Genomic DNA, 18,933 nt, shown 5'->3' with positions numbered 1-18,933 from the left:
TTTTAGCTGTTAGAATGATCTAATTTAGATTATCATGAATTCAGTATCTTTTGGTGTAGATTCTTTCATGAATTCAGAACCCTAGCTATGTAGTTCTTTTAGTTCATGAATTACACATGCGAGGTCAGATATTTCAGATATATAAATGCATGCCTCAGTTTTGAATGTCCATTATCAGTATATTAATGTTGCATGTTTGAGCTATCCATTATTACAACATTTCAGTAATAGAATGTTAATTACTTAATCAATTAGGAGAAGCTTAATGCCGAGTGAAATACGGTCAGTCACCCTCAAGTCCCAGAACTACGTGCCCCGTAGATTGTAAGTCCCCTCTGTGGACATTATTTTAGTGATCACGCCAACATGCCTCTATACCTCTGGTAGCGTATACATCAGACTCCACATTTAGCGCATGTGGTTTTATGTCGTTTATTAGTAGCTCCTTTACAGTTCAGTCAGATTTTATTACATTGACCATGTTATCTGTATAGTTCACTATTCAGTCTCAGCATGTTATAAACATGGTCATTGCATTCAGTTTAGCCATGTTCAGTATTTCCAGTATCATTATCATGATCAAATTATATCCTTGCTTTATTTCTTGTTCAGTTATGTTATTATTCAGCTTTACTCTATACTGCATGCTCAGTACCTTTCAAGTACTGACACATACTCTTCACTACATCTTCTCGTGATGTAGGTTCAAGTCCTCAGCAATCAGATCACACATAGATCGGATCTCAATCTTCAGTTCAACAACATTAGTGGTGAGTCCTCATTCTTCAAGGACAATTGACATGTTATCTTTCCATTTTAGTCTTTAGTTTTCAGGTTTTGCTAGATTTAATTGGGGCATGCCGCAGTACTTCTAGTCAGTTTAGAGGCTTACTTTAGACATAGTTAGTTTCAGCTTTAGTGTTTTGAGTTTGACTTTTCAGTTGTTTTTGAACTCTCACTTTTCATTTATTCAGATAGTAGATGGGTATTCCCCATCATTTCAATTTACATGATGATTTAGCTTCCACACAGTATTTCTTTACTTTAGTTTATCTTTAGTATGCTTATGATATGCCAACAAGGTTAACTTAGGGTCACTCGTGATCCTAGGTCCCGTGTCCGTGTCTTGGGGGTAGCTTCGGGCCGTGACAAGAGTGAAGTGTGCACAACTTCAAGCCTTGAGACGTGATTTTGAGACTTTGCAGAAGAAGGAAGAAGAGTCTGTAATGAGTTACTGTTATAAAACAATGGAGATAAGCAACAAAATGTGATTTCATAGTGAAAAGATGACTGATGTCACAATTGTGGAAAAGATATTGCGCTCCCTAACGCCGAAGTATGACTATGTAGTTTGCTCCATTGAGGAGTCAAAAAATATAGATGAGTTATCACTTGACGAATTGCAAAGTTCCTTATTGGTACATAAGCAAAATATGAACCGTAGTTCATCTTCTGAAGAGCAGGCTTTGAAGGCATCTACTAATACTCGTTGTCATAAATTTCAGAGCCAATGATGTTATCTTCAGAGGAAGGAATTTTGACAAATCCAAAGTAGAATGCTATCGATGTCATAAATTTGGTCATTATAAGTCTGAATGTTATACTAGGCTGCCTAATGACAAGTATGAGAAGTCAAATTTTGTTGAAAGTAACGAAGTTGAAACATTGTTGATGGCAGTCCAAGTAGAGAAGGAACCTGAACAAAACGTTTGGTATTTGGATACGGGTTGCAGTAATCACATGTGTGGAAGTAAGTCTTCTTTTTTCCTTTTTAAATGAAAACTTCCGTTCAACAATTAGTTTTGGTGATTCTTCCACTGTGAGTGCAATTGGAAAGGATGATATTAAGATTAGAACCAAGAATGGTTTTGAAGAAACGATCTCAAATGTGCTATATGTTACTACTTTGAAAAGCAATCTGCTAAGTGTTGGTCAATTGCAAGAAAAAGGATATGTTATAACTATTGAGAAAGGTGCATGTAAGATTTATAATCCTACTAGACGGGCTATTGCTGTTGTGAAAATGAGTTCAAACAGGTTGTTCCCGCTGAAGATAGAGAATATTCACCGTTGTTTGAAAGCAGAAGTAAGAGATCTGTCATGGTTGTGGCATTTTAGATATGGTCACTTGGGTTTTGGCGGATTAAAAGTTCTCTAACAAAAAAATATGGTGATAGGTCTTCCTGAAATTACAATTCCGTCCCAAGTATGAGAGGAATGTGTTGTTGACAAACAACATCGTTCTCAATTTCCAAAGAAAAGTCTTGGAGAGCCAATGATGTTTTGGAACTTTTGGACATTTATGGCCCAATTAAACCAGCTTCTAATGGAGGTAAACGATACTTTATTACGTTTACTGATGATTTTTCTTGAAAAACTTGGGTTTATTTTTTACATGAAAAATCTGAGGCTTTTAAAGCATTTGAAAGCTTCAAGGTTCATGTAGAAAATAAGACAGGAAATAAATCAAGACTCTTTGGATGGATTGTGGTGGAGAGTATTGCTCTAAAGTTTTTGATGATTTTTGTGAATCTGATGGCATTAGAAAAGAGCTTACATCATCTTATACACCACAAGAAAATGGTGTATCAGAGAGGAATTAAAATAGAACCATCATCAATATGGTTCGGAGTTTGTTAGCAAAATGAAGAGTGAAAAAGAGTTATTGGCCAGAAGCAATAACTTGGAGCATTCACGTCTTAAACAGAAGCCCTACATTTTCTATTAAGAACATGACTCCCGAGGAGGCGTGGAGTGGAAGAAGGCCCACTATAGATCACTTTCGAATTTTTGGGTGCATTGCGTATGCACATGTCCCAAATGAGAAAATTAAGAAGCTCGATGATAAAAGTGAAAAGTGTGTATTTCTTGGTGTTAGTGAAACATCCAAGGCATATAAATTATTTAATCCACAAACAAAAAAAATTCTGATCAGTCGAGATGTTTTTTTTGAAGAAACTACTTGGGATTGGAATATGCAGCAGCCTACCCCAGTCCTATTTGAGAATAAAGTTGAAGAACCAGCATTAATACCTGGAAATTTAGAGGATTATGCTCCTACAACCGCTGAAATTACACCAACAACTAGTGGAAATTTTTCAGCAGCTTTGGAAGAAACTGATTCAACAGCTCAGTCACTTCGGCGTTCTCGTAAAAGGCCTGCATGAATTTCAAACTATGATGTAACAGGAATTGAGGTAAATGATGATGCAATTACTCATTTTGCATTGTTTGCGGACTGCGACCCTACAGTTTTTTAGAGTGTCGTTAGAGAAGAAAAATGGACAAAGGCGATGGATGCTGAAATTGTAGCTACTAAAAGGAACGATACTTGGGAGCTTATTGATCTTCCTGAGAAGTAGAAAACCATTGATGTCAAGTGGGTCTACAAGACGAAACTGAAGGAAAATGGTGAAATTGACAAATATAAGGTGTGATTGGTGGCTAAGGGATACAAGCAAGAGTACGGTGTGGACTACACTGAAGTTTATGCTCCAGTTGCAAGGCATGACACCATCAGAATGGTAATTGCATTGGCAGTGCAAAACTCATGGCCTATATTCCAGTTGGATATCGAATCAGCTTTCCTACACGGATATTTGGAGGAAGAGGTATTTATCGAACAACCTCGCGTTAAGGTTGGAAATGAGCATAAAGTTTATCGCTTAAAAAAGGCCCTTTATGGACTAAAACAAGCCCCCCAAGCTTGGTATAGTCGCATTGAGGCTTATTTTCTGAAAATGGATTTTCAAAAGAGTCCATATGAGCATACACTTTTTGTGAAGATTGGGAATGATGCGAAAATCCTTATTGTATGCTTATATGTTGATGGTCTTATATATACTGAGAATGATAGTGCCATGTTTGTCGAATTCAAGAAGTCTTTGATGGATGAGTTCGAGATGTTTGATCTTGGTAATATGCATTACTTTCTTGGATTAAAAGTGGTGCAATGTGATTATGGAATATATTTTTTCCAAAAGAAGTATGTGCGAGAAATTTTAGATAGGTTCAAGATGCTAAACTGCAATCCCACCAACACACCAGTTGAGTTTGGCTTAAAACTAAACAAAGTTGGGAGAGGAACTAAGGTGGATAGCACGCTTTACAAACAAATTGTGGGCAGTATAATGTACCTAAATGCCACAAGACTCGACACTATGTATGCAGTAAGTCTTGTAAGTAGATAGATGGAGAGTCCAACAGAGATGCATTTTCTAGCTGCGAAGAGAATTCTTCACTACTTACAAGGAACGAAAGATTTTGGCATTTTCTACCAGAAAGGAGAACAGTCAGATTTGATTGGCTTTACGGACAACGACTATACAGGAGATCAAGACGACAGAAAGAGCACTTTCGGTTATGTTTTTTTGCTAGGTACAGGGGTTGTTTCGTGGTCTTCCCGAAAGTAAAATATTGTCACTTTATCGAGTACTGAAGCGGAATTTGTAGTTGCTACAGCTTGTGCTTGTCAAGTTGTTTGGTTAAGAAGATTTTTTGAAGAACTACAATTCAAACAAGAAAGAGCAACTACAATTATTTGCGACAACAACTCTACCATCAAGTTATAAAAAAATTATGTGCTACATGGAAGGAAAAAAGAACATTGACGTGAAGTATTACTTTCTGTGAGATCTCAACGACGAAGGAACTATAGAGTTGGAATATTGCCGAAGTGAAGACCAACTGGCAGATATCTTTACCATACCTCTCAAGTTGTTTCCTTTCCAAAATTTGAGGAGGTTGATTGGAATTGGCACTATGGAAGAGTTCAAGAAGTTGAAGTTAAACTAAAGCACGAGAGCTTTCAATTTAAAGGAGGGTGTTAGTTTTAAAAGAGTCTCATCAGTAAAATAAGAGTTGTTAGAAAATAAAATTCCTATCTGATAGGTTTGTCCTAGTCTTTAGGAAGTAGTTTTATACGTGGGTTGTCATCTAGTTTTAAGGAAAAAGCTTTGTAGGATAGTTCTTAATTTTTTGTTTAAGTCTGTTGTGTGTTTTTGTGCTATATAAAGACTGCACAGCAACACTGAAAATTATCAGTCAAGGAAATTTCTTTTCACGTTTACTGCCTCTCTTTCTCTATTCTATTTTTGCTTCTTGAATTTGTTTTGCTATCACCTTAGACTTTCGAAGCATCTAATAGTTGTTGGGTTTATTGATTTTAAATTCTCTACATAAATTTTGTTTTAGAGAGATGGTGAGGATTGAGAAAGGAAGAGAGTAAGAATGTGAAGAGATGAAGCAGAGGGTAAAGAAAGAAAAATGTGGACACAAATATAACAAGTGTTTGCCATTTACTTAACTCATTTGGAACCTCTGCAATTGCAGTTAAAGTACCTAAATAACCCTCTTTTTAGTACAATTCGCTTTTTTTTTTGTATAATAGGGTGATGCAGTGTTGGTCCTAGCCTTGTTGGCTTATATAATATTGAATTTTTAGGAAAAAACTTTGTAGGATAGTTTCTAATTTTTAGTTTTAAGTCTGATGTGTGTTTTTGTGCTATATAAAGCTACAGTAGCAACACTGAAAAGTATCAGTCAAGAAAATTTCTTTTTACGTTTACTACCTCTCTTTTTCTATTCTATTTTTTATTCTTGAATTTGTTATGCTATCACCTTAGACTTTTGAAGCATCTAATAGTTATTGGGTTTATTGATTTGAAATTCTCTACATAAATTTTATTTTAGAGAGATGGTGAGGATTGGAAAAGGAAGAGAGTAAGAATGAGAAAAGATGAAGCTGAAAGTAAAGAAAGAAAAATGTGGACATAAATATAACACGTGTTTGCTATTTACTGTACTCATTTGGAACATCTGCAATTGCAGTTAAAGTACCTAAATACCCTTTTTTTTAGTACAATTCACCTTGTTTTTTGTACAATAGGGGGATGCAGTGTTGATCCTAGCCTTGTTGGCTTATATAATATAGAATGTGAGTTTTTCCAAATATTTCCTAATACTTTAATGAGAAAGGTTTGTTATTCGTCAGCCATCAATAATTTGGGGGTTGAATTTATATAAATATATAAATGTAATAAAAAAAATAATTTAGGAGGTGATGCAATTGAAACAACTAGTAGGGTGATGACATAAAAGAAAAGAACATCGTACATTCACCAAAATGTTTAGCCTAGTTGCAACAACTTTTTTTGTCAATGTATATCTAATTTCATGCTGACCTCTTTCATCATTACCAAGTTGTCCTCTTTGATTAGACACCACTACCAACTCTCGACTCTCGAGAACAGTGGCGGAGCCAAAAATTTTAATAAGAGAGTTCAAAATTTGTAGAAATAGATAGACGAAATAGCCGAAGGGAGTTCGACATTTACTATATATACATACAAAATTATTTTAATCATATATAAATAAGATAATTTTTCGTCGGAAGAGGTTCGGATAAACCCCTTAGTATAAGGTGGCTCCGCCCTGCTGGAATATATAGATATAAAACCAAAATTATATATCTTATCTCATTTCGATTTTCTAACTACCTAGCTATAGCCAAAAGGTTGTGGTCAAATACTGTCAAACTTTTTCTAGGCATATCTGCCAAAGATTGTGAGGAAATCGATTTGGAATTTTTTTGACTGTTTATTCATTAATGATTTATTGCTTTATACATATTTTGTTATGCTACCAGACGAAAAAAATAGAATGTTCCTAATATATATAACTATCTCTTTGTAACAAGCTCTAATTTACAAATATTCTAACATAAAATATCTACAATATTTTGAATTAGGCTCATGGAGGCTGATAAATTGTTTGGGACACTTCTTCAATAGTTGCTTCTGTTTTGTGTGGACCATTTGAGAATAAACTCGACTAAGTCCAATGGCGGAATAAAATGAACCCGATCCAAATTTTATAAACTTCTATGGTTTTCTTCCCTTGTAACCTTGTTAATATTGATACGTCAACCCGCTCCCCCCTCCCCTCCCCCCCACATCAAGGTGGAGGGTGGATGTAACACCCCAATTTTTTTTTTTAAAGTTAAGACCCTAACTATTCTTCATTTACATGTAAGGTCATATCGGGTGATTCTTAAATTTGTTTATATGTGTAAAAGTCAATTTTTTAGTGTGAGAATGAATTTTGATATGAATTAAGGTCACTAGAATCTCCTAGCACAAAGTTGAGTTGAAAGCTTCTGTACTGATTAAGTTTTGATGTAAGATTCGATTTACTTGGGTTAACATCAAACAAACATATCTCTTATAATATAAAGAGTTACGTGGCCCAATAACCTGTCAAATTAAAAAGTATTTGAATCTTCCTTCCAACTTGACTTTCGCTTTCGCAGACGAGCCTTCACTTTCACGAAAGGCACCATCGTGAACATGCCCTTCGCGATCGAAGGAGGTCTGCAATTCCACCTTCCTTGCTTTCACAATCATGGTCTCGCAATCATGAGGTTCGCGAAAGCGAACACCCTATCGCAATCGCGAGAGGTAGCAGATATCCGAGCTCAGCAAATCAGCCTACATAAAAATAATCGAAAGGACCCTCAGGATTCATTTGAAATCCCGTACACACAAATCGTATATGTAAATTGACTATACTCGACGTTCCGGACTTAATGGAACCATCGAAACACGAATCTGAGGTCTCCTTGATTCGAAGCTCGTGAAATTCACAAAAAATTAAGGCATAATCCACAAATATATCCTTTAACTTGGCTTCAAATTACATTTATGCCCTTCAACTTTTGGTGTGCACAAGTAGACACTTAAACTTGTATAAAGTTGAACAAATAGACACACATGTCCTACATGACATCCTACATGTCATTTTTTGTCCTACATGTATTGTGCCACGTTGGACTCATGTGTCTACTAGTTCAAGTTTATACAAGTTTAATTGCCTACTTGTGTACACCCAAAGTTGAAGGGTGTAAATGTGAAATGAGGCCAAGTTAAAGAGTACATTTATGTATTATGCCTAATTAACATAACGCCTAAAAAAGTCAAATCAAACTTGGAAGCTCTAAAAATTCAACCAAGACTTCATTTAGGCCTAACATCATCCCCCAAATCCAACGGAGCTCTAGGAATTCATATCCGAGCATCTGAACCCCAAATGTTGACCGAAGACAACCCAAAGACTAAATTTCCATAAATTTCCAACTTAGGACCTCAAATCCTTAAAAGGACTCCTAATCTGAAACCAACAACTCTCACAGACCAATTTCACATTTCGAGACTAACGGAATCGACAAAATTTCATTCCGACACTCGAAACTCCAAAAGACAGAAAAAATCATTTTAAACAACTTTAATCTTTCACACTCAAAATTTACAAAAATTCATAGCATTTTACTCAAAGTTCAAAACTATCTTTTAAAACTCAATCAAAAATAACTCGGGGTAAATATCGAGAGGGAAAAAATGGTAATTTTACGAAAATTTCCAAAAAAACCAATCGGGTCATTATAGGTCTCCTTATATGGACTTGAAAAATCCTCCCCTCATGAGCTAGCTTTTGGATTTAGTTAGGCCAAGGTGTCAAATCTTTACATAGTATCAAAGTCAAGTACATCCCCGTTTGAGCTCTCAGTCCACGTGTCAGTTGTGTCTGGGCATGAATGAGGGTGTTAGAGTGGGTAAAGGTCTCAATAGTTGATTGGGAAATGTACGGGTGGTCTCCTTATATACATTTGAGCAATCCTCTCTTCATGAGATAACTTTTGAAGTTGAGTTAGGCCCAGATGTCAAATCTTTACAAAAAAGACACTTGTTTTTTTTTTGGATTTCCACATCATAAGAGAGTAGAGACCCACCTAAGATGTTGAAGTATCCACTAATGTACCTGGGGAATCAATATAAGAAGCCCAATTGCTAACCGCGACTTGAGTGCTGAAAGTCCAAACCTATATTATGAAACAATATAGTGCGAGAGTATCAATCAATACTTTAAATATATTGAGTAAGTGGATATGTTAGGGTTTTGCACTGATTTTCTTACCTTATTTGAAGTTTATTTTTTTCTAAAAGAAAAGACAAAACATTACCATAAATGTTTTTACTTTTCATGAAAGGAAAATATATTTTTCTTTCATATTTGGTTTATTCTTTCCTTAGAGGAAAGTCTGGAATCCTATAAATTGAAAATCACTATTCTCCAACAAAAACAACAATAGCATCCACAATGTAGTCATTTAGAAACTTTTGTTTATGGGGAGTCCTAAGCATATTTATGTTTTTCAATATTAGTTTTATATAATATGTGGGTCGCTTGACCAAACTATATTAATAATATATTTTTAGTATGATTTTATGTGTCGTCTAATTTATCGTCTTATGATTTGCAAGTGTAAGCTTCCGCATGACGCCCTAATCACTTTCGGACCCAATAAGTGGTATCAGAGCACATAGTTCAATAATCCAGTGGAATGAGGTTGAAGACAGGTTCAACGTGGTTTCAAATCGATTTGCAATTAATTTGATGATAATGAAGATTTTTGTCCAGCTACATGTGAAGAAGAGATTTAAACCATATTTTCAACATTTCTGTTGTTGCATCTTTGAAAATAAAAATAAAATATTTTAAAACCATTTTTGACCCATATATTTTTAAACCTTATTTTTAACCATGGCAAGCAGCAGTAATGAAGATTTTGTGGAGAAGAAGAATATCAAACATATGAAGAAGACGAATCAAGTTTTGTCAAGAAAATCTAGCCAAAGGGGGAGATTTATTAGGGTTTTGCCCTGATTTTCTTACCTTATTTGAAGTTTATTTTTTCCTAAAAGAAACGACAAAACATTACCATTAATGTTTTTACTTTTCATGAAAGAAAAATATATTTTTCTTTCCATATTTGGTTTATTCTTTCCTTAGAGGAAAGTCTAGAATCCTCTAAATTGAAGATCTTTATTCTCTAACAAAAACAACAATATCATCCACAATGTAGTTATTTAGAGACTTTTGTTTATGGGGAGATTTTCTCCTAAACATATTTATGTTTTTCAATATTAGTTTTATATAATGTGTGTGTTGCTTGACCAAACTATATTAATAATATGTTTTTAGTATGCTTTTATGTGTCGTCTAATTTATCGCCTTATAATTTGTAAGTGTAAGCTTCTGCATGACGTCCTAATCACTTTCGAATATACATGATAAACATACATGTTTAATCTGAACTATTGTACTGAATAACATGAAGTGATGCAATGACTAAGTAATAAAGCATGCAAATAATCAAACATATTGAAAACTAAAATAAATTGATTAAGAAGTCAGAAGGATTATAATCAGAATAAGAGAGTAGAAAGTCTAAACAAATTAATCTATAGGCCAAATTTGTACACACAAAAAAAAGTAAACTGTAAATATAATTCCTTAAGCTTGTTAACAATCTGTGTTAATGGAGTAATTTTTAACAAATCAGTTTTAGAAAATAGAAAAAACAAAAATTACTCTAACAAAATTTAGAAGAAACAAAAAAATAAAATTCGAGCCCACGAGTTACTTACTACGTGTTCTTAAGGAATTATAACCTCCTAACTGTTGCCAAGAATTTGGGTCACATCATAATAGAATGGAAAAACATTTTATAATTGTGGCATTGCATCCCAACGAACTCAAATGGTGGAGCAAAGTTACACTTACATTTTGTCTTTGTAGGAAAAACGATGCAAAGAATGCAGAGGAGAAGAAAATTTTTGCTTGTTGCCTTCAGTGTGTGGAAAAATTGAGGCGAAACCTCAGAATTTATAGCAACTAAATTGGGCATGAACAAGTGCAGTCACAGTGATTCATCAAAAATTGTGACGGTTCGTTTAAGAAGAAAAAACTTTGTATAAAGTATTAGGAAAAAAATAATTAGTGAAAATAAAATAAATATGTTTTGTCCAAAACAATTATCAAAAAAATCATTTACCAAATTCGAGCGGCGATGACGCGGACGATATGAGGAGCGACTCTCTTCTAAACTCTTTAACAGTTAGAAGAAGTGTTTCTAAAGATAAAGCATAAAAGTTTTCTCATAGAAATGAAACTTTTTTTCAATTTATTTTTGTTTTTCTTTATTTTATTTTTCTCAAATTTTCAATTTACACTACATCTCGATTAAGTCTAAGGGTAATTGGCAGCCAGTGCTTAGGGGCCATTGTTGTGCATGGGAGACTACAATGCAATTTTGCAAGCTAAAGACAGACTACAAGGTAGTCCAGTACAAGTCATAGATACTGGCATGCATGAGTTAAAAACAGTTGGGGGTGCATATACTTGGACAAATGGTCACAAGTGTAGCAGATAGATAGGGCTCTAGTGAATGCTGAATGAATGATACTTATGCCAATCATGGAGGTTAATATACTCAGACCAGGGGTATCTGATCATTCATTCCCCTCTGAAGATAGCACTGGATAAGATTTTCCAAAATAAATATAAAACTTTCAGATTTTTTAACTGTATTGCAGATCATCCAAGGTTTCTACAATTGGTACAACAGGCATGGCAAGGAGATGATAAATGGGGCATGATAGAAGTTTGGTGGAAACTAAAGAAGGTCATAAAAGCCATCAAAAGTGTTGAATAACACTTAATTTAGGGGAGTTAGGGACATGATTCAAACTATTAGAACTCAACTCTATCAAATACAAATTGACATGCTAGATCACAATCAGGTGCAAGATAACAAAGATCAAGAAAAGGAATTGAAACAACAACTGGAGAAATGAAGTTTAATTGAGGAGAGTGTTATGAGGCAGAAGTCCAGGGTACAGTGGTTGAACCTAGGAGATGCAAACACAAGCTATTTCTTTACTCACATGAAGAACAGACTAGAACAAAATACTATAACTAGTCTTACAACTGCTGCAGGAATATTTGTACATTCTTAGGAGGCAATTGAAAAGGAGGCTATTACCTTCTATCAAGCACTGATTGGTTAGACTACCTCTAGTTTGCCAAGTGTGGATATGCAAATAATGAAGCCAGGTGTAAGGCTCAATAGAGAACAAAAGTTATGGTTAGCAGCTCCAGTTACTAGAGAGGAAGTGAAATCAGCTTTGCAGGGGATTAATGATCGAAAAGCTCCAGGGAAGGATGGACTCAATGCTATATTTTTCAAGAAAGCATGATTAGTGGTGGGAGAGGTGATAAATGCAGTCCTAGAATTCTTTAATACAAGGATAATGTACCAGGCAATTAACTTCACGAATGTAACATTTATACCTAAGGTACAACATCCAACTAAGATCAGTAAATATAGACCTATATCATGTTGCTCAACAATGTACAAAATCATTGCTAAGATAATCACTACAAGGTTAAAACTTGTCATGGAGAAAATAATGCAGTCAAACCAGTCAACTTTTGTACTAGGGAGGGCTTTGAATGACAATGTGATACTCGGTCATAAGCTGATTAAAGGGCATGGTAGGCAAAGAATTTCCAGGAGATGCATGGTGAAAGTGGATATGAAGAAAGCCTATGATTCCTTGGAGTGGATATTCTTGGAACAAATAATGGGTGAGATTCAAATACCAGCTAAAGTCATACAGTGTATTATGTAATGTGTCACAACAATTACTTATTATATCTAGATAAATGGGCATAGCACATCCCCTTTCAAGGCAAAGAGGGGAGTAAGACAAGGAGACCCTATGTTTCTTTACCTATTTGTATAGCCATGGTTTACTTGACAAGAATCTTAAAGACCTTGCAGACAAATCCTGAGTTTCACTACCATCCTAGATGCAAAAGGCAGAGAATAGTGCAATTAAGCTTTGTTGATGATCTACTGATGTTCTGTAAAGGTGACTTAAAATCAGTAAAGTGTCTAAATAAGTGTTAATGATGTTCTCAAAAGCTTCAGGCCTAGTTGCAAATGTAGACAAGAGTAGTGTGTATTTTGGAGGAGTTAAACAACAATATCAAGAGAAGATATCGCATGAGCTACAATATGTGAAAGGAGAGCTGCCATTAAGGCACCGTGAAATGCCATTGCGTACAAAAAGGATAACCATTGAACAATACAAACCTCTACTAGATAGGATGCTCAATAGAATTACAAGCTATACAGCAAATTTTTTATCTTATGCATGTAGAGCCCAACTCATCAAAAGTGTGTTGTATGCAATCCAAATGTTTTGGTCTCAAATTTTTGCTCTTCCAAAGAAAATAATTCAAGCAGTGGAGACTATATGCAGAAGATTTTTATGGACAGAAAACACTGAGATCTCAAAGAAAGCCTTAATTGAATGGGACAAGCTATGTTGGCCTAAAGCAAGTGGTTATTCATCATGTAGCTTGCAGTAAAGGAAAGACTTGCAACAAAGGATAGATTACCAAAATGGGGAGTAATACATGCCCTAACATGTTCTCTATGTCAGCCAATTAATGAAGACCTTGATCATATTTTCTTTCAATGTGTATATTCAACAGAGGTGTGGAGAAGTATACTACAATGGCAAGAAATAAGAAAGATGTAATGAATTGGACAAATGAGGTACAATGGGCAGTGCAGTACATGAAAGGATAAAAGCATCAGGGTTCTTGTGTACAGAATGGCAATGGCAAATACAGTTTATCATATATGGTTGGAGCGCAATGCTAGAATATTTAAACAACAACAACCAGCAAGTTTTTGATCAGACATATAATACAAGAGACCCATGGGCGAGACAGTAGGTATCCTAGAATAGCTACTAGATTACGAACATTGAATACCTAACCATAGAAAATAACTAGCAGTTATGAGATATTGGTTTAGCAAGGATGGAGCTTATGTCCATGTCGGTTAATTTCTTTGTTTTGTAAAGTTTACTTGGTAAATAAAATGTTTACTTACCAATTTTTTTTTATACTTATACAATGTTAAGTGGTTTGTTGCTTTTTTAAATATATATTTATTGATATTCATTAATTAGCTTAATGATTATATTAGCTTGAAGTTGTTGTTTTGTCTTAAAATTTAGAATCTCCAAACTTAGTGTGCCTCTTATTTCACTCTAAGAAACACCCCAACCCCCAACACTTCATACGTACTCCTAGTTTTTATGATTAAGAAAATACCAAAATTGAATTAGAAAAGAGAAAAACAATTAGAAAGTTTTTATTTAGTTATTTTTACTTAAAAAAGAGCATTTCCCTTCATATCAAAAAATTCTGATTAATGGTTTGGTTTGATTTGATTTGATATTGAAAAAAATCCGATTATACTTGGGTTGGTTGGGTTTTAACTAAAAAGGTCAACTCGTGTCACGACCCAGACCGTCGTGATTGGCACCCACACTAACCCTCCGGTAGGAGAACCATTACTACAACCCAACTAAACAACTTAACGGAAAATTAAACATTTAAAGATACAGAAGCAGGTTTAAATGTCTAAAGAAAAATGGAGTTCCCATAAATTCCAAAAGTTTAACAAAACAGTTACTAAAACATTTGCGGAAAACAACCAAAGGCGTATCTAAGGGAGGGTCACCGGGTTCACGTGAACCCATGGTCCCCTCCCGAGATCATATATAGTAGTGTTATATTTTTAAAAAATATTGAAATATAGATGTGTGAACCCACACTTGAAGCATCACATAATGCGATTATGACTGGGTGCACCTCTTTCCGCGAGGTTAGAAATTTGAATTTTATATTTGTCTTGTTTTATTTTTCTTTCTAAAATTAGATAACACTTCTCTAAGTGGTAATTGCTATATATATATATATATATATATATATATATATATATATATAATTTTAAAATTTTAACGGTTTTCAGTAAATTAAAAACCAAAATGTCGAACCGATCAAATTTATATCATAAATCAACTTTTTTATAACAGTGCACCCATCATCTCAAAATTCTGGATACGCCTCTGAAAACAACCCTTAGAAATTGAAAGTCAATGTACCAAAACTCTAATAATGACAAGTCTAAGAACAAGGGGTACAACACCGAAAGCTAAACCATAACAATAACTAAAGAACTAGTCTAAGTCCGAAGAAAATGGACTAAACAGAATGAGAACTCATGGCAGCCTAGAAGAACTGACTCACCCTTGAATTCGGTCTTGATCAACGATCTCCTAAATGAGGTCTGTCAATAGCCACCTGAAGATGTCTTGTACTCAACAAAAAAAAGAGCAAGTACAGTATCAGTACACAACCACACTGTACTGGTAGGATCACGCGGCTACTCCCACAAGCACAATATATAACGATCAATCACAACATAGTAAGCGCACACATAAAAAACACAGATCAGCTATTATTTCAGAGCAACATACAATCTTCCATTATCAATGACAAGTAGACATAATCATAACAATCACGAGTAGTTCTCTCATGAAACCCATACCCAAACTGTTAGTGTGTCGGAACGTGACACCCGATCCAATAAACCTGTGTCGGGACGTGACACCCAATCCAATATATGTGTCGAAACGTGACACCTGATCTAGTCAGCACAACCACAATCACAATCACACCCATAATCAACAATGATCATAGTCCTACAATCAAGAAATGGTTTCATGACATGTAATTATTCATATACATATACTTATTTGCATTAGTTTTGATTCAGATTTCCCTATTCATATACATGCATGCATACAACAAGGCAATTAACCGACATACATCACACAAATAGGAAATCAAACCATTACCTACCTCGAAATCAACTTGAATCCTCCTAAGATACTCGAATATTCTCTTTCCGAATTCTTTCAGCTTGTTCGTGGTCTAACAACAACAAATTAATGCAAGGATCAATAAACGAGGCCTAATTACCCGAATTACAATCGACATTATCAAGCCTAGGCCAAACCCAAGATCCCAATACCCAACTTAGAGCTTTTTCCACCATTAGTTTCAGGTCAAAATCCTCCCCCAATGATAATTACCCATGAATCTAATTTCTATGGATCGAAAAACGAATTAGGGGAGTAATATCATTACCTTTAGCACCAAAAGTCGTGAAAAATTGTCAAGAACTCATCTTGGATCGTCTCCTAACTCTTAAGAATGAAGTTTGCAGAAAATTAATGAAATTGAGGTTTTTCCACTTAAGTCGCGACTGGCCCGCTATAGCGGACCCCAACCCGCTACAACGACCCCGCCCTGGCAGCTTCAAGGAAACAGAACCTCAAAATTTGAATTCCAAGCCCCCATTTCACAACACACCTTCCAACCTTGACGTTCAAAAACTACCCTTTCACGCCAAGATTAGTTTTGGAAGTTCTACTCGCCCGAATTCGATTTTGTAAAGTCGTACAGGCTCCTTAACGTCTTAGCTATCCACTCATTTGATCAAAATCATAAATAGATTCTCTGTTCATTATCAAATTTTTCTAGACCTTACCTGACTCAGATTTCGTCCGAATCTTAACCAGACTACAAATTTTCAAGTTACTACAAAAAGTTTTTCTGGCCCCAATTCTTTCCCCGTTAGCTTTTCTATAACGACGGAAACAGGTTGTTACAACCCGAGACCAAACCAACCCTATATTATATATATAATCTTTAAAATTTATTTTATACATAAAAGTATTACTTTTATATAATTTCTAAATATTACTTATACTTTTCATAATTTTTATCTTTTAACATTTTTTTTAAAGATTTTTGAGACTTAGAATTTTAAAGGTTATAGTCAATAGATATTAGGAACTCTAATAAAGTTCAATTCAAAATCAAAGCAATACTAATGCTAACAAAAAAAATTAATTCAACACTAAGAATGACAATAATGTTGAATATCTGTTCTATAGTTTTACATTGGTTTATACATTTAAAATAAATAACCTAATTTAAAATTTTCTTTAATATTTAATCATGTAACTAATACTTATTAGACTTATTTTAACATGATTTAGTATTTTTAAATTATGATTATTTTCATTATGACTTATTAATTTGCAATATTTATCTTATACGATTTCATTATTATTTTTGGTTGAATATTGTAGTGTCATCACTCATCTCATTTTTTGTGTTATTTTTTTTTAAAGAAACACCTTAGATAGTTGTATTTTGGTTGGACTAAAGAAATATTTGAAGCACAAGTTAATTATATGTTTTTACTTTCTATGAATACTTTACCAAAAAAATCCGAGGTTTATTAGTTTGGTTTGATTTATAAATTTAAAAATTTGACACAAATAGTTTGGTTTGATATTTGAAAAACCTGAACCAACCCAAAATATCAGAGGTTGAAAAACTCAAAAAAATCCGAGTGTTATTATTCAACACAAATAATTTGGTTTGATATTTGAAAAATGCGAACCAATCTGGTCTTGTACACTCCTATATTTCAGAGTGAAACTAGCTAAGAGGCTTTGAGGTATATTTATCATCAATTTTAAGTAAATATTTTTTAGTAAAATTACATTTTACTCTTCAACCAACATCCAAAAATAAATAAAATTTGAGAATAACTAATATTCTTTAAAAAGAAGTATTTTGTGTTGGTACTAAACGCACCGGCCATGATTATTTTTCGTTAATTATTGCATAATTCGTGGGTATTTACTATTTGATGATGTTGATTCGAAAAAGCATATTTGATTGAAAGTTGATTAGAAAGAATAATCCAAACAATAGAGTCATAATCATCGTACCCCTAAGATGCATGAACCTTAGTGCATCGTCACCTACAATCTAAGTGGGACCTTTATTTGATTAAAGTTACATCTAATCCTTCACTTTAAAATATAATTTCTGATTTTTTTTTCTTTTTAAATAAATTGGGGGTGGTAATGGGAAATGAAAGAGGGGATTACAGTGTGAGGATCGAACCCTCACAAAAAAGGTGGGAGTTCAGATAACTAACCACTAAGCTATTAAGTTAGGTTTGACTCAAAATTCTCAAATATTCTTGATAAATTATTTTTGAATGAAGATCTGGGTGAAGTTTCACTATGTATTTGATTTTGGGAAAAATATTTGATTATTTCAAAAAAGATGATTTATACTAATAAGTTTTTAAAAATTGTTTAAAACTCCTTTAAGTTTATATTGTCATTTTATAATAAATGTGTTCCGTTAAAAAATATTCTTATAACATAATTAATTAACAATCAACAACAACAAAATAACAATATGGGCAAGAGCAATACATCAATCACATACTCAAACTTGTCACCAATTCAGAATGAATTATAACACATTAGAAACAAATAGTTCTTTTTTTTGCCACGTTCTGTATAGATAGCAAATATAAATATTTATTAGTTATTAATGGAATAATTTGGTAGATAAATATTAGTTGAAATTAATAAATGATGGATATTTTTTATAAATATAAGAGTTTGGGGTATTTTATTTTTATTTTTTTAAATTCTCAAATATTAGAACTTAGCCTAAATGTCAGTTTTTTCTAGTATTTGGTGTGGGGATCGAACCCTCACCAAGAAGGTGAGAGTTCAGATAACTAATCACTAAGTTACTAAGCTAGCTTTGATCCCGAATTCTCAAATATTCTTGGCAAATCATTTGGGTGAAGATTTGATGAAGTTTCACTATGTATTTGGCTATAAATTTTGGGAGAAATATTTGACTATTTCAAAAAATATGATTTATACTCATAAGTTCTAAAAATTATTTAAAACACCTTTAAGTTTGTATTGTCATTTTATAATAAACATGTTCCGTTAAAAAAATAACCTTATAACATAATTAATAACAATCAACATAAACAAAATAATAATATGTGCCAGAGTAATACATCAATCGTATACTCAAACTTGTCACTGATTCAAGATGAATTATAACCCATTAGAAACAAATCGTTCTTTTTGCCACGTTCTATATAGGCAACAAAGATAAATATTTATTAGTTATTAATGCAATAATTTGGTAGATAAATATTAGTTGGAATTAATAAATGATAGGCATTTTTTTTTATAAAATATAAGAATTTGAGGTAATTTTTTTTTTTTTTTAAATTTTCAAATATTAGAACTTGACCCAAATACC

The 18,933-nt window shown here is 33.6% G+C and overlaps 1 protein-coding gene across 1 annotated transcript; it reads left to right on the top strand.

The window, feature by feature from the left end:
- The first annotated feature begins 1,286 nt into the window (after positions 1–1,286).
- Positions 1,287–2,158, top strand: LOC125829445 (uncharacterized). The gene is made up of 3 exons (XM_049508660.1): positions 1,287–1,472; positions 1,591–1,712; positions 1,801–2,158. The coding sequence occupies exons 1-3, from the start codon at positions 1,287–1,289 to the stop codon at positions 2,156–2,158; spliced, it is 666 nt and encodes a 221-aa protein (XP_049364617.1).
- Positions 2,159–18,933: the final 16,775 nt, after the last annotated feature.

Source organism: Solanum verrucosum, unplaced genomic scaffold (assembly GCF_900185275.1).
Source record: "Solanum verrucosum unplaced genomic scaffold, falcon-dt-bn FXZP01000052.1, whole genome shotgun sequence".
Classification (NCBI taxonomy): domain Eukaryota; kingdom Viridiplantae; phylum Streptophyta; class Magnoliopsida; order Solanales; family Solanaceae; genus Solanum; species Solanum verrucosum.
Note: the sequence above shows the minus strand (reverse complement) of the source record. Positions and strands in the feature narration are given on the sequence as shown.